General features: G+C 34.8%; 4 protein-coding genes across 6 annotated transcripts; 2 read left to right on the top strand and 2 right to left on the bottom strand.

The window, feature by feature from the left end:
• Window positions 1-1,861: 1,861 nt before the first annotated feature.
• LOC106300304 lies at window positions 1,862-3,286 on the top strand. Its single transcript, XM_013736420.1, has one exon. The coding sequence runs from the start codon at window positions 1,904-1,906 to the stop codon at window positions 3,125-3,127; it is 1,224 nt and encodes a 407-aa protein (XP_013591874.1). The 5' UTR covers window positions 1,862-1,903; the 3' UTR covers window positions 3,128-3,286.
• Window positions 3,287-14,596: 11,310 nt separating this feature from the next.
• LOC106299142 (photosystem II 5 kDa protein, chloroplastic) lies at window positions 14,597-15,108 on the bottom strand. Its single transcript, XM_013735279.1, has one exon. The coding sequence runs from the start codon at window positions 15,006-15,008 to the stop codon at window positions 14,688-14,690; it is 321 nt and encodes a 106-aa protein (XP_013590733.1). The 5' UTR covers window positions 15,009-15,108; the 3' UTR covers window positions 14,597-14,687.
• Window positions 15,109-15,280: 172 nt separating this feature from the next.
• Window positions 15,281-18,144, top strand: LOC106314715 (protein RBL). Of its 3 annotated transcripts, none has more exons than XM_013752552.1 (7): window positions 15,281-15,541; window positions 15,666-15,753; window positions 15,817-15,915; window positions 16,019-17,097; window positions 17,189-17,432; window positions 17,657-17,854; window positions 17,947-18,144. In XM_013752552.1, the coding sequence occupies exons 2-6, from the start codon at window positions 15,735-15,737 to the stop codon at window positions 17,848-17,850; spliced, it is 1,635 nt and encodes a 544-aa protein (XP_013608006.1). In that variant the 5' UTR covers window positions 15,281-15,541; window positions 15,666-15,734; the 3' UTR covers window positions 17,851-17,854; window positions 17,947-18,144. The 3 variants fall into 3 exon arrangements, with proteins under 3 accessions (XP_013608006.1, XP_013608001.1, XP_013608013.1); XM_013752547.1 differs by having other exon boundaries at window positions 15,281-15,614; window positions 15,659-15,753; XM_013752559.1 differs by having other exon boundaries at window positions 15,281-15,753; window positions 17,660-17,854.
• Window positions 18,094-21,497, bottom strand: LOC106314734 (NAD(H) kinase 1-like). Its single transcript, XM_013752566.1, has 11 exons — window positions 21,334-21,497; window positions 20,806-20,977; window positions 20,600-20,719; window positions 20,280-20,461; window positions 19,894-20,007; window positions 19,617-19,711; window positions 19,402-19,508; window positions 19,241-19,314; window positions 19,059-19,137; window positions 18,652-18,959; window positions 18,094-18,578 (listed from the first exon to the last, which is right to left on the bottom strand). The coding sequence occupies exons 1-11, from the start codon at window positions 21,361-21,363 to the stop codon at window positions 18,270-18,272; spliced, it is 1,590 nt and encodes a 529-aa protein (XP_013608020.1). The 5' UTR covers window positions 21,364-21,497; the 3' UTR covers window positions 18,094-18,269.
• Between the last annotated feature and the right edge of the window lie 4,729 nt (window positions 21,498-26,226).

Here is a 26,226-nt window from a genome sequence, read left to right as displayed (position 1 = left end):
GGCCATAGCTGTCACGGCCACGTCCCTTGAATCTACTACGGCCTTTGCCGTGTGACTTCTTATTATCATGGACGTGGTTGCATTCTTTGGGATCTTTCTTTTCAGCCTCATTGGCTTCTGGTAATGCTGATGTTTCGATGGGTCTCATCTCACTGTTTTTCATCAGGACTTCATTATTAGCCTCGGCCAAGAGCAGACACGAGATCAGATCAGTGTATGAGGCGAAGCCTCTCTCTCTATACTGCTGTTGCAGCAACACGTTCGTCGAATGGAACGTGGAGAATGTTTTATCACGCAACTCTTTCTCGGTTACTTCCTCACCACATAATCTCATCATTGAGACTATCTTAAACAATACTGAATTGTATTCATCCACAGACTTATAATCCATGAATCTGAGATTCTTCCACTCATGTCTAGCCTTTGGTAATAGCACCGTTTTCTGGTGATCATATCTATGCTGTAAAGCATCCCAAAGCTCTAGTGGATTTTCCATCGGGATTCTCCATGGTGAGGTACTGATCTTTTTAGACCCTCAATGAGATGGTGGCGTATAGTACTTATAGCCCTGTACCGATTCTTATTAGTCTCATTGTTACCCTCGATGATAGTATCACCGAGTTCCTTTGACCTCAAGTTAATCTTTGTGTCAAGTGTCCATTGCAAATAGTTGTCTCCGGAGAGATTAAGGGCAGCATAGTCTAGGTTTGAGATTTTCGACATCTTAATCACATTATCATTCGAAATTCAGGGTTTCAATGCCCTTACTGATCAATCAATGTTCTAGCAACCCTAACAGCCATTGATCTATCAACTTAACATGAAAACAATATAACCAAAACGTAGTTCCATATGTTAGAGTTTCTATTATCCTAGATTAAGGTTCTTCAAATTTTAATGGTTCAGATCTTTATCAATCAACCAAATTCGATTCTTGTTTTCAGTTTTCGAATTACCTTTATTTTGTAGGGTTGAACCGGACCACCAAGTGAGCTGAACCTCTATCTGGATGGACGCTGGCTCCTTATCGGGTCGCGAGTTGGGAACGGACTCGAGCTGTCTCGGACGGTTAGGCGTCTGGTCGCGGATGTGTGCTGAGGTAGTCGGATTAGGGTTCCAAAAGTAAAACGCTGATGCGTATTGTAGCTGAGCGTGAGGGCGCGTCTGAGATCGGATCGACGAACCGTTTGCGCTGATGGATTCGTCTCGTCAAGGGCATCAAGATGATATGTGGATCGTCGTCTGGCTCCTCAGGGTTTGAGAGATCGATCGATTTTAAGTTGCGCCGGATTTATGGTTTATGTGTGACGGATTTTAGGTTAGGGTTAGGGGTTGGCAATTTTCTTTCTCAGGGTTTTAGGAGTCTATCGTGCTGATAACGTGTTGTAAAACGAAGGTTTTAGGTCTGAATATTTCTATGTTTCATTAATGTATAAGTATCCAAAACATAAACTCACTAGGATTAGGAAAACTACTAATACATAATAATGGAAATATAACAATTACAAGGAAAAGGAAAGACGATTTCTTTTTCTCCAAGCCGTCTCTCTCTCCTTGCCGTGGCCAACTCTCTCTCTCTCTAGGGTTGAGCCGTCTCTTTCTGTATGGACCGGTTATAAACCGGGCCGGTTATGGACATCCACCAATTGATTTATAACATTGACCACATTCTCTTGGATTCTTTGAAAATGCATTAAAGCAGACCAAAACCGTCTGGTAATTCGAAACGTTTCATTTGGTTATAATTATTTCAAAATTAATTTAGGATTACGGTTAAGTAACGTCTAACTAGTATTAAAAGAGGATGTTCGTGTGAGGGGCTATATAAGTTTATTCGCTTCCTCTTTCTCCAAGTGGAAACAAAAAATAAAAAAGTTTAAAAGAAACCCTAACCGTTACGGCTATGGCGGCAGCGAGTTTTTCCGATGACTTTGACTACGAAACATGGGCTCTAACGACGAAAGCGACTCTAACCGAGCAAGGACTTTGGGACGTTGTCGAAAACGGAGTCCCACCGGATCCATCCAAGATTCCAGAGCTATCGGCAACGATTAAATCCCAAGAACTCTCTCAATGGAGAGATCTCGTGATTAAAGACATGAACGCGCTTCAGGTAATGCAATCTTCTCTCACTGATTCCGCTTTCAAGAAGACTCTCTCCGCTTCTTCATCCAAAGACGTTTGGGATATGCTCAAAAAGAGTAACGAGCAAGCTAGACTAAGTAGGTTAGAGGAGGAAGAAGTTGAGTACTTGATGTTAGTAGAAGGTGTGGATAAGTTGAGCTATGATGAGGATATGTGGATGATCTGCGCCAAGGGTACGACGAATCATATGTCTCCATACGAGAAGTACTTCTCCGTTCTGGACAGAACACACAAAGGCAAGGTTATGTTAGCAGACGGAACGTTTCTCAGGGTTGAAGGTAGAGGACACGTGAGGATTACGATGAAGGAAGGGAAGAAGACGAAGACTAAGACGATGAGGGATGTGATTTTTGTTCCGGGGTTGAACGTGAATGTTTTGAGTATCGATCTGATGATAGCAAGAGGTTACTCACTAGAATCGAAACCGGACACGTGCGTTTTTTTCGATCGGAAGGGGGCGGTGTTCGGGGATGCCGTGATGGACAAGAAAGGACCAGCTCTGCGTTTGACCATGATTGAAGGTACTCAGGAGGAAGAGATCGCTGTTGATTATGTGATGGCTGCGGTGATAAGCAAAACTGATTTGATTTATGATGAGGACATGTGGATGGTCTCTGGCTTCTCCACGATCCATATGACTCCGTATGAGAATGTTTTCACGGCTCTTGACAGGACACACAAAGGGAAGGTTGGGTTGAAGGATGGAACGGTGCTCAAGGCAGAAGGAAAAGGAGATGTTGAGATTGTGATGAAGGGAGGGAAGAAGAGGAAGACGATCAAGAATGTGCTTTATGTTCCTGAGATGATGAGAAACGTGCTGAGTTTTAGTCAGATGGAAACATACGGTTGTTCGTTTAGAGAGGGAGGAGGTGGTGAATGCATTATAAGCGATGAGACTGGGGCAGTGTATGGGGATACTACGTGGGATGTGAAAGATATGGCTCTGCGTTTGGAGGTGATCAAAGGTAACCGCATCTCTTAATAATCAGGCCAATGCTTTGCACTTTGGTACTGAACTTAACTCGTAAGGTGCATGGGCGTATGAAGTTCTTTTTTTTTAGTTTGGTGTCACTCATTGTGTGATTTTCTGTTTTGTTCGTTTTAATTTGGATTCTACTAGCTGTCTATTGAATTATCATTTGAGATGATTAAGCATAACTTGATTTTCATTGAGTTTAAGGTCATTTTAGATGAATTATGAAAGTTTTATAATTTTAGTCAAGTCACAAATCACTCCTTTTCGGAATTATATTTGGAGATATAATATTTAAATTTTATCTTTTTTTTTACATAAAAGCTCTTAAAATAGTTCCAGTATAATATATTTATAAAAAAAAAATTTTAATAAAATTTTTACAATTCAGATTAAATCCATCTTTGACTTTGTTGTTTTAACCATGGGGTGATTGGTTGGACTTTATCTACCTACTTTAGCTTTATTTTCTTCTAAATCATTAAACTTTACCAATCATGATTTACCTTTACTTTTCAAAGCTTCCGTGCAATGCATGATTCTACTAGCTGTCTATTGAATTATCATTTGAGATGGTTAAGAATAATTTGATTTTCACTGAGTTTAAGGTAATTTAGATGAATTATGAAAGTTTTTATAAATTTTATTAAATCACACTGATCACTCCTCTCGTGAATTTTATCTTATTATATAAAGCTTAGTTTTTCAAAGTTGCTAATTAACATGACGATGACACACGACAATTAAAAATTTAAGATGATGACATGTGTTAAAATCTATCATAATTAATAATATAAATATAATAAGGTAATGACACAAAAGAATTATTTAATGGTAATTTTTCTTTTTTAAATACTAAACAAAGATAATAATAGCAAAATATTATTTGATGGTTTTTAGTTGACAATAATTTCCTTTTTCTGGTTTTTTTCCTTCATTTTTTTTAATTCCTAAACAAAAAAAATATGTATAATAATTTACTTAATACTAATTTTTGTTTTGTAAAGTCGTTTTTAAAATAATAAATGAATATAATAGCAAAATATTATTTGACATTTTTTTTAGTTGACAATAGTTTCATTTTTATAATTGTTTTTCCTTTTTACAGTTCCTAAAAAAGAATATGTATGATAATTTACTTAATACTAATTTTCGTTTTCTAAAATAAAAAAAAAAATATAATTGTGAAATTTTATTTGATAGTAATTATATGTTTATAAAATCTTCTATAAAAGAAAATTGTTAAAGAGTGTTTAATTGTAGTTTTATTTTTTTCTTCAAATCTAAAAAAATGTAAAATAAGTATTTCAAATATTTTTATATAATAAAAGACTCTATTATTTAAATAGTAAATTTTCTGTTTAAGAAATCATAATCCAAAAAAGATAACAATTTTTTTGTAACTGAAAGGATTACAACTATTCACATCTATATATAAGATTAAACTCCCCTATATTTTGTCACCAAACATAGTTGCTTAATATATCATAATTAATAATATAAGTATAATAAAATAATAACACAAGAATTATTCAATAGTAATTTTCCTTTTTTTAAATCTTAAACAAAGATAATAGCAAAAGATTATTTGATAGTTTTTAGTTGACAATAATTTCATTTTTCTAAGTTTTTTCCCTTTTTACAATTCTTAAACAAAAAATATGTATAATAATTTACTTAATACTAATTTTCGTTTTCTAAAATCATAAAGAAAATATCATTTTAAAAATTTGTTTAATAGTAATTATCCTTTTATAAAATCTTCTACAAAATAAAATTGTTAAAGATTGTTTAATTGTAGTTTTCTTTTTTTCTTCAAAGCTAAACAAAAAAAATTGTAAAACAAGTATTTCAAATATTTTCATATAATAATAAACTTTCTTATTTAAATAGTAAATTTTATGTTTAAGAAATCATAATCCAAAAAGGATTACAATAATTCTCTTTTTGTAACAGAAAAGATTACAATTATTCATATATATATATATATATATATATATAAGATTAAACTCTCCTATATTTTTGTCACCAAACTTAATTGATTAAAATCAGAAACTCTCTCATACAAGAAAAACAGTAGGTGGGCTTTTAACACTAAATTAGTGAAAAATATTAAAAGGTAAGAAATTTGAAAAAGAAAGAATAATGAACTTATAAGAAGGAATATCTCATACTTAATAAAGGTAACTTTTTAAAAGCTTTGAGATGAACTATGTGAAGGAATTATTATCGATTTTTTATTATATGGAAAAATACAATTAAGGTTGTGTGCATCATTCTCTTCTTGAAAACCTAGGAGATGAACTATGTGAAGGAATTATTATCGACATCTTCTATTTATAATGTGCAAGATTGCAGTAAGAACTATAAGTCTCCGATCATAAATTTCAGATAAGAGTGATTGAGAGAACAACAACTGCATATGTGTGAAATAACCATTACCTCAAATACTCTGTGAAAAAAGATCGATTTCAACTACAAAGATTTTGCTCAATTTAAAGATACAAAAACTATTAATTAGATGATAATATTCATGCATTTATATACATATATATATATATATATATATATAGTTTTTTGTTACATATGTGTAATTGGTATTTCAATAATATGAAAAAGCTGACTCAGACTACACCTGTCCTCTGAAGAGTTACTCTAACTTAAATGTTAAAGATGTATTTTTCTATAAATAACTGTAGCACTTTTTCTCTATCAATTATTAGTCCAGTTCCATTAAGCAATTTTAGTTTTTTTTTCTACAAAAACTCTATTCTATATAGTGAAATTGAAATACAAGCAAAATTATGAGATGGACAAGTAGAACTATTTGAAGATATATATCGCGCTGTGAAATGTGATAATATTGTTAATATCATGAAAGTATTTTATCAAGAGATATCAAGGTGTATTTTTTTATCAGCATCTTCTAAACTAAATTCTAATAAAATAAATTGGATGTTTATTTTATTAGTTAACTCTAATTAGTTGAAAAAGTTTAATATACTAATTTTTATTATTTCTATTAGTTTCAGCTATGATGATGGTTGTTTGGTTAATCTTGCATATTTGATTGAAAATCCTTAAATGAATAATGAAGTTTACGAAGCTCAATATATATGTTCACTTATATAAGTTAACTATATTTAGTTAACATAAAAAATAAGTATTTACTAGATTTTTCACCCGCACATCTGCGCGGGTAGATTTTCATTTTATAAATATATAACGGATACCATCGCAAAACTTTAAAAGACATTTACATTTTAGTGTTATATATTGTGTAAATCTATAATGTTATTGGTTATGTTTCTTATTCAATATTATTAATGTATAATGATTTGTTTTATATATTTTACTTTATTATTAATTGTTATTATATATTAATATATTCTCGAGTTTGGTAAAATAAATTCATAGTATGAAATAAAGAAAATTGAGAATCTCCTTCATTTTTTTCTAATTTTTACAGACTGAATACAATACATTTTATAATTTTATTTAGTTATACTATAAAACTGATATTTTCTTAGCATAATTTCTATTTCTATGTTATTTATTTTAGTATATTGTGAGATTTTATAAGTAAATACATTATAATAATACTATATTATTATTTATGAAATTAATCGCTGCATTAATTTAAAAATATTTTAAAATTTTATTAAGATTTTGTTAGGTTTTTTTATTTAACATATTTTTTTATAAGTAAAAGTAAAATTTAAATTTACAGTTAAAATTTATTTATTAATATCTATATAATTTATAAGATTTTTTAGAAATGTTATATATCAAATGGATTAACTTAAATAGTCAAATAGATGTAATTGATGAAATAGATCTAGTATGATTTTTTATGGTATTTCTTTTAATAAAGAACATATAGAATATAATTTGAAAATTTGAAAAATAGCATACACTTTTATATTATTTTGTTTTATAATAAAATTTTATTTAAATTAATGTATAATAGTATATATCATTAATTACGAAATTAATCAATGGTACTAATTTAAATAAAATATTTTAAATTTTTAGAAAGATTTTGTTAGATTTTTTCTCAATATTTTTTTATAACTAAAAATAAATTTTAAATTTACAGTTAAAATTGGTTTATTATTAATATCTTTATATATTGAATAAATTAATATAAATAATTAAATAAATTTAATTAATGAAATGGACCTAATAAAGCTAGTGTGACTTTTTATGATAGATAAAAATGGTAATTCTCTTTTAATAGTGAAGATTTTTAGAAAGATTTTTTTAGATTTTTTCTCAACATTTTTTTTTATAACTAAAAATAAAATTTAAATTTACAGTTAAAATTGGTTTATTATTAATATCTTTATATATTGAATAGATTAATATAAATAATTAAATAAATGTAATTAATGAAATGGACCTAATAAAGTTAGTGTGACTTTTTTATGGTAGATAAAAATGGTACTTCTCTTTTAATAGAGAAGATTTATATATTTAGTAGAATCCTAAATTCCATATATATTCCTAAAACTCTATCCCCCCCCCTCCCCCTAATTCTAAACCCTTAATCTAGATTGGTTAACCTTAGAATTATAAGTGTTTTTTTTTCTTTTTAAAAGTAAGAATAAAAGTTGTATTAAGAATGTGGTATTTTGGTAATTTCCCGTATAATATTGTCACTAACTAGATTGATCTTATTTAGCTTTTAATTTTTTTCATTTTAATTTTTACTTTGGTTAGGTTTGGTTTAAATTTTTAGGTATGAGTGTTTTCTCTAGCGTTAAATATAAAATTGATAACAATTTACCTATGCACCAAGATTATAAATACAAATAGTAATTGGAATTTAAGTGTGTAAATGAGTTTGTAATTATAAAATAAATATCTCAGAACTTATGCAAACAAAAAAAAAATATCCTCAATCTATAATAAAATAATTTATTATTTTTATGTTTTTACTAAAACATCAAACAAAACATGTTGCGACGCACCGGCCTTATCTAGTTTTTTTATTAAAGAATGGTCCCTGGCGGCAGCGCAGGTCAAGCTTCACACTTATCACCTTTATGCCTTATCCCGATTTAATAAGTTTCCGAACCGGGATAAGTAAATCGGTTCAGCAGGCCAACCTTTATGACTTAAGCGCCAGGGACCAGGTGAAAGTTTTTATAAATTTTATTAAATCACACTAATCACACTAATCCCGATTTGGAAACTTCTATACCTGACCGATATGTAACCGAGCCGAATACTTGACCGATAGTCTTCAATTGCATTAAACCGAATCGATATTTAACTACTTTAGGGTTGGGTTGTGGATGTAGTGTCACCGTATAAATAGAAAGTGTTAGTGTGAGCAAATAAACTATAAGTATGTTATGTGGTCTGTGTTTGTCTCGTTTTCAATTTGTTCGTTTAAGAAAAGCTAATCCATAACCTGCCTGCTGTTGCAGAATGGATTAGTCTGGTCAAATTATTAGGACGGCTTGGTATTAATGTTAATTTCAAAACTATTATGTAATTAACAATGCATGCTTGCAGTCAAGTTTTGTTGCATTCGTATCTTGTTCTGGTTAATTTTTCAAAACCATCACCAACTCAATAATTGCGGGAGAGAAAAAGACTTATTTAACCGGAGAAACCAATAATTGATTTCTCTAAAGTTCACAAATAGTTCTAGTGGAGAGGTGATCTTTACACACAAGTGAACGAATTTGAAAACTCCGTTTCAACATGATTCTAGAAATGTACAGAATTGTACCATACGAAGGAACCGAGCCACTGCTTTAGACCGGACCATAAAAAGAAAAGTGTTGGATAGTTTATTCGTTTTCCTTACTCCAAGAGAAATATACTGAAAAAAGGCGAGCATTGTTACCGATGACCTAAACTATGAACAGTGGCCTCCAAACGTGAAAACTAGACTAGTGGAGAACGGAGTTTGGGATGTCGTCGTAAACGGAGTCCCGCCGGATCCTAAAGATTCCAGAGTTAGCGGCGACCACCAACTGTTGTGGATAACCTTCAATAAGATAGCTTAGGATGCAAGTTATTCATTAAGAAAAGTAGAATAACTTATAGATTAGGATAAAGTTAAGTTTCCTAATCTCAATTGTAATAGGACAAGCTAAGAGATCCTATATATAAAAAGATCTATAATGTAAGTTGATCTCATAAGTTAAGAAAATAAATAAAACGAAGATACAGTTTTATACATTAAGCTCATTCATACATACGATCTTTGGAGACTTGATTTGGTATCAGAGCATAAGGTTAGTTTGTGTGATTGCGACTCAAAGAATCAATGGCTGAAGATAAAGCGTTGATAGACACGAAGACGCTGGGACGAAGAAATGGGATTCCCGGGACTGTTGTCTGTCCAATGCTAACTTCAACCAACTACACGGTTTGGGCAATGAGAATGAAAGTTCTTCTTCGCGTCCATAAGGTATGGGAAGCGATCGAACCGGGAACAGATAAAGAAGAGAAGAATGATTATGCTATGGTACTTCTTTTCCAATCCGTTCCAGAGAATCTGATATTGCAAATCGGTGAACAGAGCTCTCCTAAAGATATGTGGGAAGCTTTGAAAACGATAAATCTTGGCGCAGATCGTGTAAGAGAAGCTCGGCTGCAGACCTTGATGAACGATTTCGAACGTCTAAAGATGTCCGATTCGGAATCAATAGATACCTTCTCAGGCAAGTTATCTGAACTTGCATCGAAATCGGCCTCGTTAGGACAGAGTATTGAAGAACCTAAACTAGTAAGGAAGTTCTTAAATAGCCTGCCTAGATCAAAGTTCATCATGTTGGTGGCCTCGCTGGAACAGATGCTAGATTTAAATGCAATCAAGTATGAGGATGTTGTTGGGAGAATTAAAGCATATGAAGAAGGAATCAAAGAAGATACAACAAACGATCAACAAAACAATATGCTGTTCTCAAGTTCAGGTGGATCTAATGATCAGAACTCGAGAGGACAAAGTAGAGGAAATTATAGAGGACGTGGCAGAGGCAACAGAGGAAGAGGACGTGGCAGAGGCAACTCCGGATAGTGGAACAAAGAGAAGAGAGACTACTCTCAGATCACTTGCTTCAACTGCAAGAAAAAGGGTCACTTCAAGTCTGTTTGTCCAGAGAAGAAAGAAGAGAATCAAGAGCTCAACAAAACTGAAACGGAAGTTGCAGATACTGTGCTCTATATGCATGAGGTTGTAATTCTGAACGAGGAGAAAGTCATACCTAGAGCACTCGAGACAAGCAAGAAAGAGGAAGGAATATGGTACTTGGATAATGGAGCAAGTAATCATATAACGGGTGAAAGAGGTTATTTCTCTGAATTGAACCAAAATATTAAGGGTAAAGTGAAGTTCGGAGACGGCTCATGTGTGGATATAGATGGAAAAGGATCGATATTGTTTGAAGCTAAAACAGGGGAGCAAAGACTTCTTACTGATATCTACTATATTCCGGATTTGAGAAGTAACATTCTCAGCTTGGGACAGGCAACAGAGCAAGGCTGTGATATTAGGATGAAGGATGATTACCTAACTTTGAGAGATTCAAACGGAAGACTTCTCACTAAAGTTCTAAGAACTTCTAATAGACTCTACAAGGTTCCACTTAAAGTCGGTACACCTAATTGTCTTCTCGCGAAGATAAAAGAAGAACCGTGGAGTTGGCATGCGCGCCTTGGTCACATAAGCTTCAAGACAATACAAGCTATGGCAGCAAAGAACATGGTTCATGGACTACCTGAAATCAAAGAAGAGAATCAATTGTATGACTCGTGTTTGGTCGGTAAACAAACTAGGCATAGCTTTCCTAGAGCAACGTCCTATAGGTCAACTAATGCACTAGAGCTACTGCACGCAGACCTCTGTGGTCCAATCTCACCCACCACACCAGCACACAACCGCTACATATTCGTTATAATTGATGATTGCACGAGATATATGTGGACTATTTTGTTGAAGGAAAAGAGCAAAGCTTTCGACAAGTTCAAAGATTTCAAAAGCCTCGTTGAAAAAGAAGTAAACAAAACAGTAGGAACGCTCCGTACAGACAGAGGAGGGGAGTTCACATCAAGGGAGTTTCAGGAGTTTTGTAACAGAAGTGGAATCAAGCGTCATCTAACGGCACCATACACTCCTCAACAGAATGGCATAGTAAAAAGGAGAAACCGCACCCTCATGGAGATGACTCGAAGCATGTTAAAAGCAACAAAGGTTCCAAACTACATGTGGGGAGAAGCGGTTCGACATGCCACTTATGTTATTAACAGAGTCCCCACGCGAGCACTTAAAGATAGTACTCCATACGAAAGCTTGAGAGGAAGAAAACCAAGTATAGCTCACATCAGAGTTTTTGGGTGTGTCGCACACGCAAAGATTGACTCTCATCGTCTGAAGAAACTAGACGATCGATCACAGGTTCTTGTTCATCTAGGAATTGAGCCTGGCTCAAAAGCATATCGGCTCTATAATCCTACAACGAAGGCAATTGTGGTAAGTCGAGATGTTATTTTTGATGAAAGAACTTGTTGGAATTGGAAGGGAGTTGATAAAGAAGCCAACACAAACTCTGGTATGTTCAGTATGACTTGGGGATCTACACTTGATGAAGGTAATGGCCCGTTTACAGCTGGTAACCATCAAGAAGAAAACTCTGACGCATAGACAGATCATCAAGAAGAAGAACCAGAGACTACACATGTCGAAGAAGTTAATGAAGAAGCAACAACTCAAGAATCAAGACACTCAACTCGTCAGAGAAACAAACCAGGATATCTTGATGACTATGTATTATTCGCTGAAGTTGAATGTAAGTTGTTATTTCTCTCGATCAACGAAGAGCCAAGAAATTTCCATGAAGCAAAGGGAAATAAGAGATGGACGAATGCATGTGAAGATGAGATTGACTCCATCAATAAAAACAACACATGGGAACTCGTAGAGTTGCCGCAAGGAGTCAAGATCATTGGTCTCAAGTGGGTTTTTAAAGTTAAAAGAAACGCAGATGGCTCTATCAATAAGTTCAAAGCTCGACTTGTAGCTAAAGGCTACGTACAGGAACATGGAATTGACTTCGACGAAGTGTTTGCTCCAGTGGCTCGACTAGAAACTATAAGGTTACTGATTGGATTAGCTGCAGCAAACAAATGGGAGATTCATCATCTAGACGTCAAGACTGCTTTCTTACATGGAGAGCTGAATGAAGAAGTTTACGTCTCACAGCCTGAAGGGTTTGAAAAGAAGGGAGAAGAACATAAGGTTTTCAAACTCTCTAAGGCTCTATATGGGTTAAGACAAGCTCCACGGGCTTGGAACACAAAGCTCGACCAGATTCTCAAACAGTTAAGCTTCAAGAAGTGTTCAAAGGAAAGTTCTGTATATAGAAAGGATGATGATGGCAAGCTACTCATCGTAGCTATCTATGTTGACGACCTGTTCGTCACCGGCAACTCTAGAAAAGAGATCACAGACTTCAAAAGGAACATGTCGAAGAACTTTGAGATGTCAGACTTGGGACTGTTAACCTACTACCTCGGACTTGAAGTAAAGCAGAGTCCAGACTGCATCACAATCACTCAAGAAGCGTATGCACAAAGGATCTTGAAGGAAGCTGCAATGGATGACTGCAATCCAACTTGGATACCAATGGAGTTTGGTCTTCAACTCTCTAAAGGACAAGATGAACCGGAGATAGACTCTACACTATATCGAAGAAGAATTGGATGTCTCAGGTATCTTATGCACACAAGGCCAGACATGGCGTTTTCAGTTGGGATCTTGAGTAGATACATGCACTCACCGAGGACTTCTCACGGCAATACACTAAAGCGTGTGTTAAGATATCTAAAAGGTACTATCGGATATGGCTTGTCATACAAGAAAGGAGGAACTAAGAGACTTGTGGGCTTCAGTGACAGTAGTCACAACACGGACCCTGACGATGGGAGAAGCACGACGGGACACTTGTTTTGCCTTGGAGAAACGCCAGTGACCTTGTGTTCACAGAAGCAAGACACAGTGGCATTGTCCTCCTGCGAAGCAGAATTCATGGCCGCGACTGAAGCTGCAAAGCAAGCTATCTGGCTTCAAGATTTGATGAGCGAGATTACAAGAAAGAAGATGGAGAAGACACTGATTAGTGTCGACAACAAGTCAGCTATCGCATTAGCTAGGAATCCTGTGTTTCACCGAAGAAGCAAACACATTGCTAAGCGTTTTCATTTCATTCGAGAGAAAGTGGAACAAGATGAGATTGATGTGGAGCATGTACCGGGAACGGAACAGAAAGCAGACATCCTAACCAAAGCCTTGGCAAGAATCAAGTTCAAAGAGATGAGAGACATGATTCAAGTTCAAGATCTAAGCAAAAATGGTTTGAAGTTTAGAAGGGAGAATGTTGTGGATAAGCTTCAATAAGATAGCTTAGGATGCAAGTTATTCATTAAGAAAAGTAGAATAACTTATAGATTAGGATAAAGCTAAGTTTTCTAATCTCAATTGTAATAGGACAAGCTAAGAGTTCCTATATATAAAGAGATCTATAATGTAAGTTGATCTCATAAGTTAAGAAAATAAATAAAACGAAGATACAGTTTTATACATTAAGTGCATTCATGATCGTATCGAGACTTGACCAACGTCGTAGATCTTGCACGATGGAGAAACCTCGCCATAAAAGACATGAAAGCGCTCAAGATTTTGTAATCTTCTCTCCCAGATTCCACTTTTAGGAACACTTTCTCGTCTGCTTCGGCCAAGGATCTGGGACTTGCTCAAAACGTGTAACGAGGAAGCGAAGCTTCGTAGGTTAGAGAACGAGTTCGAAGAGCTTAGTATGTACGTACCAAGGAGAACCAATGAATGTTTACTTGGAAAGAGCTTAGTATATTAAAAGTTTTTATAAATTTTATTAAATCAGACAAATCACTCCTCTCGGGAATTCTATTTTTTATTAAAGAAGTATTTTTAATGCTGAATGATTATATTATTACAGAACATACAAGGGTAGGGTTGGATTGGCGGATGGAAAGGTTATCATGGCAGAAGGGAAAGGAGATGGGATGTGAGAATTGTAATGAAGGGAGTGAGGAAGATGATTATCAAGAATCTGCTTTTTGTTCCTCGGTTAAACAGAAATGTGTTGAGTGTTGCTCAGATGACATCAAGAGGGTATACAGTGATAATGGGAGCTGGTGAATGCATTATTAAGGACGAGACTGGGATTGTTTTTGATAGAGCCATTTGGGAAGAGAGAGGCATTGGTCTGCGTTTGCAGATGATTGAAGGTACTCTCACCTCTTAGTTAGAGGCTAGTCACTTCATAGACTTACCTGTCAGGTGGACATCTCAGTCTTTTTTGGTTTGGTTCTTTCTACTCCAGTATGAATCAGTATTGGTCTTTTAACCTACAGCGGTTTGGTTTTAATCTAGTTGTCGGAACACTAGTTTGTAATAACTATGCATTGCTTTTGTAAACCTTGTTGAATGGTGAAAAGCGATTTCTTGTAGAAAGATAATGATCAAATATATATGATTACATACCAAACTTAATTGAGAAAGAGAGACATTGAATCAGTAGCGGCAGATCTTGGCGGTAGGCATCGTGACACAAACTTGAGCGTACTTCTTCTTCGCCGCCTCGGTACCTCGCTTGGGCTCCTCCTCGTCAGCCATGGCTGCCTTAGCCAAGGAACAGACCGCCGCAGCTGCAGCAGTGAACATGAGATCCCTCCTCATTGTGGTGCTGCTCTGTTCCTCCTTGGCCTTGACTTGTAAGCTGGTTGCGTTCTCGCTCGTCGAGGCTCTGACCACGGAGAGCCTTCGTCCGCCGGTGGTTGATGGAAGCTTAGCGATGGACGGGTGGAATGTGGCTGTCATGGTCATCGATGCCATTGCTTGAATCGTACGTTCGAATCTACTCTCCAAATACCACTCGGTAGCTCTGGGGTATATGCTTGTGAGACGGTGGAATGTGTTTTAAGAAGTTTGGGTCTGCGGTGAATATTATCCATTTGCCTTATCCAAATATGATTTTTTGTGTGCAAATGGTGTGTTGCCACGTATCATGCTCTATCTTTGTTGCGAATAATTCACGAGGCGCTCTCGCAGAAGTGGACTATATATATTCTCGATGCTGTGAAGACCACATGTGGGTCCATACAAAATAATAAAGCCCAAAACATTAATATCTTCGTCAGATAAAACTCCTATCCAAATTATAAGACCGGCCAGGTAGAGCCCGACCCGTATTTAACCGGATACACAGTTTAAACGACATTAATCGCTCTCGCTCTCAAGTTCCTTCGTTCATCCTCGAGAGATTCGATTCGATTCGATTCGAAGCCAAGCTTCTTCGATTTCTCCCTCTAATACCTCAATCCTGCTATCGCATTGCTTCTCTGATTTCGTTTCTGGAGTTTTCGAAGGTTTGAAAGCACGTCTCCCTCCCTCCGAGGAATCAAATAAAGAGACTCATAAAACCCTAATTTCTCCAGTTCAGTTGTGATTCCCGGCTCTTATAATCGTTAAAGGTTTTTGATTGCGTTGTAGAAACCCTAACTCGCGGGGCGGGGCTGGGCAATTCGCACTCCTCTCCGTGTTGAAGACAAGCGAGAGAGTATGAATGCTCCGATCATAGGTGAGCTCGATTCACAGTCCTTTCTCAAACAGTTCTAGTTACTTATTCACTTTCTCTGTGTAGATCCGTTGCAAGGAGACTTTCCAGAGGTGATCGAAGAGTATCTGGAGCATGGGGTCATCAAGTGCGTTGCTTTTAATCACCGTGGTTCTCTCCTCGCAGGTAAAGTTGTCTCCTTTGTCTCGTTATCTTTCAGCTTTAGTTAGTTTAGACTAGTTTTGGATTTCTTATGTTATCTTGTATTGTATTGTATTGTTGTTGATAGCTGGATGTGCGGATGGGAGCTGTGTCATCTGGGACTTCGAAACCAGAGGCATTGCAAAAGTGCTTCGTGATAACGATTGCGCTGCTGCAATCACAAGCGTCTCCTGGTCAAAGTATGGACACCGCTTGCTTGTCTCAGCTGCAGACAAGTCGTTAACTCTCTGGGATGTCTCCACTGGGGAGAAGATTGCTAGAACAACTCTTCAGCAGACTCCCTTGCACGCTCGTCTCAACCCTGGCTTGAGTTCGCCTTCTCTTTGTCTCGCGTGCCCGCTCTCGTCTGCTCCCATGATTGTTGACTTTGAGATTGGTTGCACGACTTTGCTTCCTGTGTGTGTGCCTGAGATGCCTGATGTGTTAGCTCCTCCGCAGCGCACTAAATGTCCGGAGTCAGGTCCTCCTTTCTCTCCTGCTGCAGCCTGCTTTAACAAGTGTGGGGATTTAGTTTATGTGGGGAATGCTAAAGGCGAAATACTTATTGTTGATTATAAGAGTGTTCGAGTTCTTGCTTTGGTTCCTGTCTCTGGTGGGTCTGCGGTGAAGAACATAGTCTTTAGCAGGGACGGGAAGTATCTTCTCACGAATTCGCACGACCGCATCATCAGGATATATGAGAATCTTCTCCCAGCTAAAGATGTGCTTAGCTCACTCGAGGACTTGGCTAAGAAGGTAGATGGTGTTGAGAAAATGAAGACTGTTGGATCCAACTGCTTAACGCTCTTCAGGGAGTTCCAAGATTTAGTTACCAAGATGCATTGGAAAGCGCCTTGCTTCAGCGGTGATGGCGAGTGGGTCGTTGGTGGTTCTGCATGCAAAGGAGAGCATAAGATCTACATATGGGATCGAGCGGGGCATCTGGTGAAAATACTAGAAGGTCCAAAAGAGGCCTTGATTGATCTTGCTTGGCATCCTGTTCATCCGGTAATCGTCTCTGTTTCCTTGACCGGTTTTGTATACATTTGGGCGAAAGATTACACAGAGAACTGGAGTGCGTTTGCTCCTGATTTCAAGGAGCTCGAGGAGAATGAAGAGTATGTGGAACGTGAAGATGAATTTGATTTGATGCCTGAGACAGGAAAGGTGAGAAATTGAATGGATAGATTGCATAAGGATTCTCTGTTAATTACTCTGTCACCTGTTTACCTGAATATATGTGGTTGTATGTGTGTAGGTGAAAGTATCAAGTGTTAATGAAGATGAGGAAGTTGACATAGAGACAGTGGAAAAGGATGCTTTCAGCGATTCTGATATGTCAGTGGAGGAACTCCGTTACCTTCCAGCTGAACCGATCCCAGATGCAAATGAGGAGCAAGACGAGTTAAAGTTAATCGAAGCTCGTATATCTGCATCTCCTGCTTCCGAAGAGGCTGGTCAGAATGGACATGTGACAGACCTTGTATCAAGTCCACAAGGAGGTAAGAAAGATTGTAACAGCTTCAGATGAAAAAGACGGTTTATGAATTCCCCTACATTACATACTGGGAGAATATAATTCAAATTACTCGTAAAAAGCATAAAGTCTTTTCTGAATAGATGTCTGATTTGTAGATTAGTATTGTGGATAGATGTACGAATCTGTGATGTTTTATTCCATAGACTTCGATCTTTATTTACTAATGCATTTGGCTCTGTATTGTAGAAGAAATGGGTGAAACACGAGGAAAGAGAAAAAGGAAACCATCAGAGAAAGCCATGGAGTTGCAGGCGGAGAAGGCAAAGTCATCAAAAGCTTCAGGAAGAACAGTACGAGAGAAAAGCAGAGCAGTAGGCGATCAAGAAATCGATGAGAGTGTAAATGGTCAGGATGATGTTGACGACGATGCATATTATTGACCAAGTAAGTCTACTAATCTTTATGTATGCAGCATAAAAAAAGTTGCAGCAAGCTTAAGATATGGAATAATTTTTATCTGAATGTTGTGGTTGCAGGCAATAATGCTGTGTTCTTCTCTACCACGACACACCTGCGCTGTGAATCAAGCTGGATTCTGCACACTAGGAATATATGTAGCCAGGATCTTAAATCTAAGCGTGTATTAAGACAATGTTTAAGCAGTTTAGAGAAAGAGATAGAGAGGGAACATAAACATCTTTTGATTCATTAACTTTGATCATCACACAACAGAATTATTGCTCATAACAGTTACAGAATACATGTCCTTTACAACAAACAATGGATACAGCCAGATAGATAGATGTCAGGACTATGTGTGTATGGTTTTTAAAACGAAGAGTCCTGGATAAATTTGTTTTTAAGTTTCACGAGGGCCGTCAGAAGATTGAGTCTTTCTTAGGTTCCAGTGAAGACCGTCGTGGATGCTGCGTAGGAAGTCATTAGTGGATTCGACCTGGCAAGCCGTAGAGACAGGCCACGGTGCCATGCTACACACCAGTGCATCCCCTGCTTCAAGCTGTTTACGGCCTTTCCCATCAAACGATACCCAAGCAGAGCTTCTGCTGTTGAATGGCACTTGCACTCTCACTGTCACGTGGTCCGGTAATATCAGTGGGCGGAACGACAGAGAATGCGGACAGATAGGTGTGAACAAGATCCCAGGAACCTGCAAAAAACATCATGTTTAGAATAATTGTCCTTCATCATGATCTAAAAGATGCCATCATTAGATATATTACCTGTGGATGGACCATTGACCCTCCAGCTGCAAGCGAGTATGCGGTGCTACCAGATGTTGTGGAGAGTATGAGTCCGTCGCCTTGCACACATGTGACAAATGAGTTGTCGCAGTAGCATTCAAGGTTTGTGAGGAAAGAAGTTATCCCACGGTCGATGGTGACTTCATTAAGAACAAGCATGTTCTCCTCTGTCTCGTAGTCATGCCTAGCTTTATCTCTGATGATGTGACACTGCAACCTGTGCCTTAGTGTTATACTGAGTGGACCCTTCAATACCGCTTCAAGACATTCTCGGTATTGTTCGCTATCTGGTATCATAAGAGTTAAAAGAAAAGTTTCTAGTGTCATGCTGCAAAATTTTTAACTGATGCTTATAAAGAAAATGCTAAAGCAGCGATTAAGGATACGGAAAGGAGTCATGAATCCCAAAGATCCCATGGAAAATGGAACAATTGGAGGCACTGGTCCTTTAAACATCGATGCTGCCTGTAATCATTAAGATGTTTCAGGTTAGATCGTATGTGCTACTTGTTGTAAAGAAGGATACAGATGTGAACTGTTATAAACTTCAGAGTGAGATTGACGTTACCCATAGAACGGTACCATCCCCGCCAAGAGTTATAACAAGGTCAACCTTCGGGTGTAGAAGTGAAATTTCTTTGTCTGCATAAACAAAATGATCAATGAAGCTTTCATATACATATGTCTCTAAGCTTTATTTAGATGTAGCATATATATCATATATCTTACCATCTTCCCAAGTTTGTACAAAGTCAAAGGAACTTGATTCCGACAAAAGTTCTGCCTTCACTCGTGGTTCCACGTAAACATTTAGCCCCTTCTGCTCTCTCAACCATCTGAAATCAATGTGTCTTTACTTTATCTTTTAAGCAAACAATTTTACATTTCAACAGACATTCAGAGAGAACTACTGAAACTGATCCTATGGTTTCTTAGATACTGACCTGACCATTTCCACAGAAAGAACTTGTACAGAAGTTGACTTAGGTTTGGTGAAAATCAGAACATTTTGTGGACTGGTCTCCCATGTCAGTGAAATCTGAATGAATATTACAAAGTTGTTTTACGTTAGTCTACATACTGAACAACTGTGGATCGACTTAAGAACAAAAAAAAGTAACAGTTTGATGATACCGCAACATACATATTTGCATTTACTTGTAAGAAAATTCAAGAGAGCTGAGACAAAAGGATAGATGCGATGAAACAAAGACTGCGTACCTGTTTACTACTGCGGTCTGCTGTAGTGATATTCCCACTCTCGAACGAGACGATATCTTTCTTGTGTTGGTCATTAGCTTGACCCTTGCATCCCCACGAAAGCTTAAACGATGCCTGCATCAACGTTGACAATTCAAGACACTAACGTGAAGTAGACAGGAGAGAGTTTCTTCATTCTCTAATTATTGCTATGCCTCAAGGTTTCCCCCCACCAGTTTTTTGAATGCAACGGATACAGCAAAAAGAACAATATTCATCTAAATTGATGTGCAAGTCCCAAAAAAATATTGCTAGACCGTTGCCTAACTATATTTATTGACTTTGCAAACCCACAAGATATAATAAGCAAATAACTGGACCAAAACAATTAACTATGTAGTATTTACCTTTCGCTTCAGTTTGTTGTTAGAGCCAATAGGACTGTTAGGTTCACAATCTTGGAGTACTTCATGAGCGCAGATACGCTCCAAGGCATACCTTGCTGATTTCCCATTTTCCGGGACATGAAGCCGTGGAGACTTGGCTATATGATCCATCTCCATGCTATTAGCTTCTTCATTTAAAGGTGCTGTAATACAAGCCAGTAAACTATGTTACATCCATGGCCAATAATAGCAAAACGACTAGATCTAATTGGCGAAGACACTTGGAATTGGAGAGAGAGAGTAAAATGATTTCAACGATAGTTAGATAGAAGAAAACTTACCTTGACGTAGCAAGTCAAGGTTCTTAGACCTCTCCAGCTCATATCTACGTTTCCATTCAGCAGCCTCAGCTTGAGCCAATGCCTTCCCTTCAGCAGATCCTCTTAGAGCCTTTGCAACAGCTACACAGAATGCCAAAATAAAAAAAAAGTAAGTTCCTAATGACAAAAGAAAACACAAAGCATGCGGCTTTTAGCTTCAACATTACTTCTCAAAGCCTCAGAGAACTCAATGAGATGATCATCTGAAGCCTGCATAGGAGTCTGTTGAATAAGAAGCTCCTCAACTGCTTTCTCTGATTGGGCTAGTGAATTCAAATCACTGAAAGCATTCTCCGGGTTTGATCGCAAACTGTTTGCATCTCCATTCCCTAATGAATCCTGCCCAGAGAAATAATTTTTTTTTTAAAAAAAGTCAAATACTTTAAACAATGTTGTGATTGAAAAACATGAGCTTTGAAGATAGACGACATAGCAAACATAACCAGGAACAACACTTTCGTACACATTCTCAATTTCTGAATCAGTTTCAATGAAGCAAAATTTGGGGCGATCATAAAAGAGAAATCTTTTTACAAGTTTGATTTAAAAATATCTCAAATTGAAGACGAAAATTTAGAAAAAAAAAACAGAGAGACTGTTGTTACACACGCAAAAAAAAAAAAAGCAGAGGAAAGAGAGTGATGATCGATGATGACTAAAACAGAGAAACGAGGAAGGAGAGGAAAACGAAGTACAGTGTGATTGAGCTTGTAGTTCGACGACATTGAATTCTCTATGATCGAAGACGACAGAGGTCGAAATGAAAGAAGAAGCTTATGGATTTGTTTTGACAAGACGGCAGATTTATAGTATACAAAGAGTCGTAACTGGGTTAAGCATCAATCCAAGTTTTTTTTGTGAAACAGTCATTTCTTTCAACTTTACGACCGGAACACATTTTTGACCCCCTCAACTAAAATAATTATTATGAAAAAGGTATGCATCGCTAAAATTTGTTTTTTTATCAATATATTTTACAGTTTTTACAGTCACATTTTTGCTCTTTTTTACATCTGTTCATAAACATTAATAATATATTTTTCCTTTTATTTATATTTTTCATGGAAACTTCATAATATTTTTTGGGCCATCTTACTCTTTTGTTTACAAATATAAAAAACCCTCGATCGATGAAAGTCATATACTTTCATGCATGCTTTGCTAATGGAGAAGAATATACTTGCTTGGTGTAAATGATTTGTGAGACATATGTCACATATGTGAAGTTGTGGGGGGGAGGTGATGATGCTTCCTTCATTCAGATTAAAGAATAAAATAATGATTTGTCTATCTCAACTTTTGGGGAGGTGGTATCGAGCACTTCCATGAAAAATAATACTAGCTAGTATTTACATATTTTGCTCGTATTATGTTTTTTTACCAAGTTTTTTTTTTTTAATGCAAGTGACTTATTAGAATATATGCAATGTTTTTAAAACCAGACCCACCCGATGGTTGAACCGAGTTTGACCATGAACAGGCCATATAACCGGATTGGGTCAAATAATTGGTTCGACCATGAACTGGTCACAAAACCGAATTAGATTTTAAAGTTATTAAAATGATAAAAACCATTAAAACTATCAAAAAATATATATAAACTATCCATATAAACATAAAAGTAGTTTATATTGATTATGTTTATGTTTTAAATTCATTTATATTTTAATTATGTATCATATTTACTAATATTATTTTTAAATTTAAACACTAAAAATATATTAAACTAGATTATTGAACCAGGTTTGACCCGGTCGAACCATATTGAACCATGACCCAAAAATTATCCGGTTCAACTTGCGGTCCGGTTTTAAAAACAATGAATGTATGAGAAATTAGAACAATAATAATAGAGATATTTACGCAAGCAAAAAAATTCTAAATAAGAAAAAAAAAAATACTAACAAGTATATGAGGGTAAAGGAGAAACTAATTAGAGCATTTTCATTGCATGTGTTCTTAATTTAAAATATCTGACCTAAAATAAACTAAAAAGTAACAATTGATGTTGTGATATCCTCTTAATTTAAAATATCTGACCTAAAATAAACTAAAAAGTAACAATTGATGTTGTGATATCCTCTTAATTTAAAATATCTGACCTAAAATAAACTAAAAAGTAACAATTGATTGAACGAGTATCTCAAATGTTGTGATATCCATCCAGAAATATTTAAAATGAGATACCTAAAAATTTTTTTTTTTAAACTTACTTAAAATACTTCTAAATATGTATCTCAACATTTTGAAATATTCATTCAATTAATTCTTTTTTCTTTATATTTAGTTAGATATTCTATATTAAGAACCCATGCAATGAAAATGCTCTAACAAAACATCATCTTAGATCAATGCATGGTGAAAGAAAAGACCAATTCGTTTTCCAACTTCCATAGAAAAGGTCTTGAACTAATTGTATGATCGTTGTTGATTTGGAAGTTCCATTTGCATAATTTAGATTAATTTCGTTTATAAGATTATCTATCCGAATACTGATCATTGCGTGATCGAATATAATATACTGACCGAACTTCGATCATGTTTTTATATTACTACCCTATTAAACCATCAACACCCCCTAAAATAATAATATGCAATATTTGATGTTCACATGTTTGAACCACATCGACAAAAATCATAAACAACTTAACCAACCATTGTACAAATGAGATCACGTCACGCAAACCAGAGGCTCCAAAAGTCTTTTCTTTTTGAGTTAGTCAGGTCTTTTTATATACCCTATTGAAACTCGTTTCTCGTTAAGAAGAAACTGACACCGCAAAACTTTTTGTACTATTCTGTGAAAAGATTAGCGACATGTAAGAAATGATATAAACATTTCAATGGTACGTGTTTCCAGGACCGGCTCAACACTATTAAGGGCTTTAGAACAAAAAAAAAAATTTTACCCTCTAAAATTTATATACATATCATGTTTAAAATATTTTTAAAATTTAATCAGTAATGTAATGAAAATAAAACTATATACATATCAAATAATTTTGGACCATTTTCAGTTTAATTTATTATGTTTATAATTTTTTTATATAAAAAATTATAGATTTATAAAAATTTGGCCTCTTAATTGTTATTATACGGAGGATACGGGCTTGGGCCCAGAGCGGTCGCACCGCTTGTCCCTCCCAATGAACCGGTCCTGCGTGTTTAAAAAAAAACAAAAAAAAACAAAAATGGTAAAAAAGATCGGAGCGTAAATAGAAATGGTAAAACCTAACGATTCTGTGATCGAAAACCTTTAATGCTTCCGTTCATTAGTTATAACGTAGACTAGATGATTATCCGCGCGCATGCGTGGAGTGAGTTTTTATAATAATGTTTGTTTATTAAATAGTTTTAACATTTTGTAACACTATAATCTTTATCTATTATAAATTGACGAATATACATGTTGGTCTCTTAAATATATCATCGTTGTTGAAGAGTTAACATATTACATTTCATTTTAATTATTTTTAAGACTTCATATGCACAAAAGAAAATTAAGTTTTGAGGCTGACACAAATCACCAAAACCAAATAGGCAACATCGATCGTATAATGACGAAAGGGGATTAGGTTTTCTGCTCTCGATTTGTTTATTATTGACTCTCCATAAGTGAGTTCATTTTCTACCTCTATAAAATTGTGTTTTTATTATCGTCTTTGTTTTATTGATATGAGTTAAGTTTCTTTTTTTTAACTTCTTCTATGAATTCGATGAATTAAATTAGTGTCAATTTAAAAAAAAACGGACATCTGTAAAAATTAGTTTCACTCGAGATACATATCTAAGAATCAAATTTTTTTAAAAAATCATATTAACAGATTAGTGTTCAAATCTAATATATCAAACTATTATAGAATATATAAGTGCAGGCTTGAAATATAAATGTCTGTCTAGTCTATATTCACCAGCTCGGTCTAAATATCATCTAATCCTAAAAAAACAAATTACTTATTTCACCAGTTCGGGTAATATTTGAATCTAAACGGGTAATATTCGAACTCGAATGGATATCCGAAGATAACCAAACATAAGTATACTTAACCATATGTTTCTAGTTTACTTCTGTCACTTTATTCAAAATATTTATATTAATGATGCTTATTGCTAAAAATTAGATAATATACATATAATTATAGACAAAATTATTTGCTACTCACTTAAAATATATATCAAGCTTTTGGTTCTTGCATTAACAAAAGTTGCATCTAAAATTTCAAAACAACAACTAAATTAGTGTCTTTTTATTTTTAAAGTTTTATCTCCAAACCTATTAATTGTTTAATTTTTTTTAAATTAGAAAACCAGTTAAAATATATTTTAAATATAAAAAAACTTAAGCAATGAATCATTTATTTATTTTTTCTTCAAAATTTAAATATCCAAACCCGAACATAAAATACCCGAACCCGACTCGAAGTGTAGAAATATCCGAACGAGTTTTATACTTTTATATTGAAATACCCGATACGAACCCGAACGTGTATCCGGATGCACACCGGCCCCTACGATATATGATCATCATTTGTATCTTTCTTGAACAAAAAAAAAATTTAAACCATTGATCACAAAATTTTCAATGTGGATTTTTATCATTTTTAGTAATTTATAGTCGTTTTTAAAAATTCAAAATATAACATATAAGAAAAAATCTAATTTTTTATTATATGCTTAATGTGATTGTTTAATTTCTTTTAATAGTATAAAATTAAAAAAAAAAAAGAGGTTAGAAAAATTGTTATCAAATATGTATTATTCATAATCATTAATTATCATATATGTATTAACAATATTAGGTAATTTCGTAGCTTTTATTTAAGGAAAGAAAAAATATTCTTTTGTACACTACTAATTTATTTGATAGTTAGTTTAATAAAATCATAGTATATGTTTATATGGACCAACTTATTTTTCTAACAATTCTAAGAATCATTCTCGTGATGATACGTGGCTACGAAACTATGTTGTAATGCTCTAGGATTAATATATAAGGGATGATTAAAAATCAGTAACTATTACATATATAATCAAATTAGTGTGAACATATAAATTAATTTTATTAATCAAAACAATAATTTTTTTATTTGATAGAATATATAATTAAATTTAAATGATATTAACATACATAGTATATTTTTAATATTAATGTCTATTAAATGATGATTTCTACTCATTTGATTTTTTGATGATTTGTATCTTTTATAGCAAAAACTTTAAATTACTGATAACAAATTTTTCATTGTGGGATTAATAGTATTAGTAGTTTATAATTTTTAAAAAATGAATTTGTCAATGTTTGTTTAAAGCTAGCTTTATTAAAAATTATTCAAAGTAAATTTTGAAATTAAAATGTTTATGTATTTTATATGGTATATAGTTTAATTTAAAATGATATATATATATATATATATATATATATATATATATATATCTTTTAAGGGCAAATCTCCAAAATAACACATTTATAAGTTTATATCACAAAAATAGCACTCAGAAACTAAAATGACCAAAATAGCACATTTCTAAGTTTATCCTTTGAAAATTTTAATTTTTTAATTTTTCAAAATTTGAAATCTTATCCCCAA

The sequence above is a fragment of the Brassica oleracea genome, chromosome C1, assembly GCF_000695525.1.
Source record: "Brassica oleracea var. oleracea cultivar TO1000 chromosome C1, BOL, whole genome shotgun sequence".
NCBI lineage: Eukaryota > Viridiplantae > Streptophyta > Magnoliopsida > Brassicales > Brassicaceae > Brassica > Brassica oleracea.
Note: the sequence above shows the minus strand (reverse complement) of the source record. Positions and strands in the feature narration are given on the sequence as shown.

Excerpts from the sequence above, each read along its gene's own strand:
- LOC106299142 (XM_013735279.1), bottom strand. The coding sequence starts at position 15,008 with ATGGCATCGATGACCATGACAGCCACATTCCACCCGTCCATCGCTAAG.
- LOC106314734 (XM_013752566.1), bottom strand. The coding sequence starts at position 21,363 with ATGTCGTCGAACTACAAGCTCAATCACACT. Across the intron at positions 20,720-20,805 it reads GTTCTCTGAGGCTTTGAGAA|CTGTTGCAAAGGCTCTAAGA; the intron begins GTAATGTTGAAG and ends CATTCTGTGTAG. Across the intron at positions 19,509-19,616 it reads CTTTCTGTGGAAATGGTCAG|ATGGTTGAGAGAGCAGAAGG; the intron begins GTCAGTATCTAA and ends CATTGATTTCAG.
- LOC106300304 (XM_013736420.1), top strand. The coding sequence starts at position 1,904 with ATGGCGGCAGCGAGTTTTTCCGATGACTTTGACTACGAAACATGGGCT.
- LOC106314715 (XM_013752552.1), top strand. Across the intron at positions 17,098-17,188 it reads TGATGCCTGAGACAGGAAAG|GTGAAAGTATCAAGTGTTAA; the intron begins GTGAGAAATTGA and ends GTATGTGTGTAG. Across the intron at positions 17,433-17,656 it reads TGTATCAAGTCCACAAGGAG|AAGAAATGGGTGAAACACGA; the intron begins GTAAGAAAGATT and ends TCTGTATTGTAG.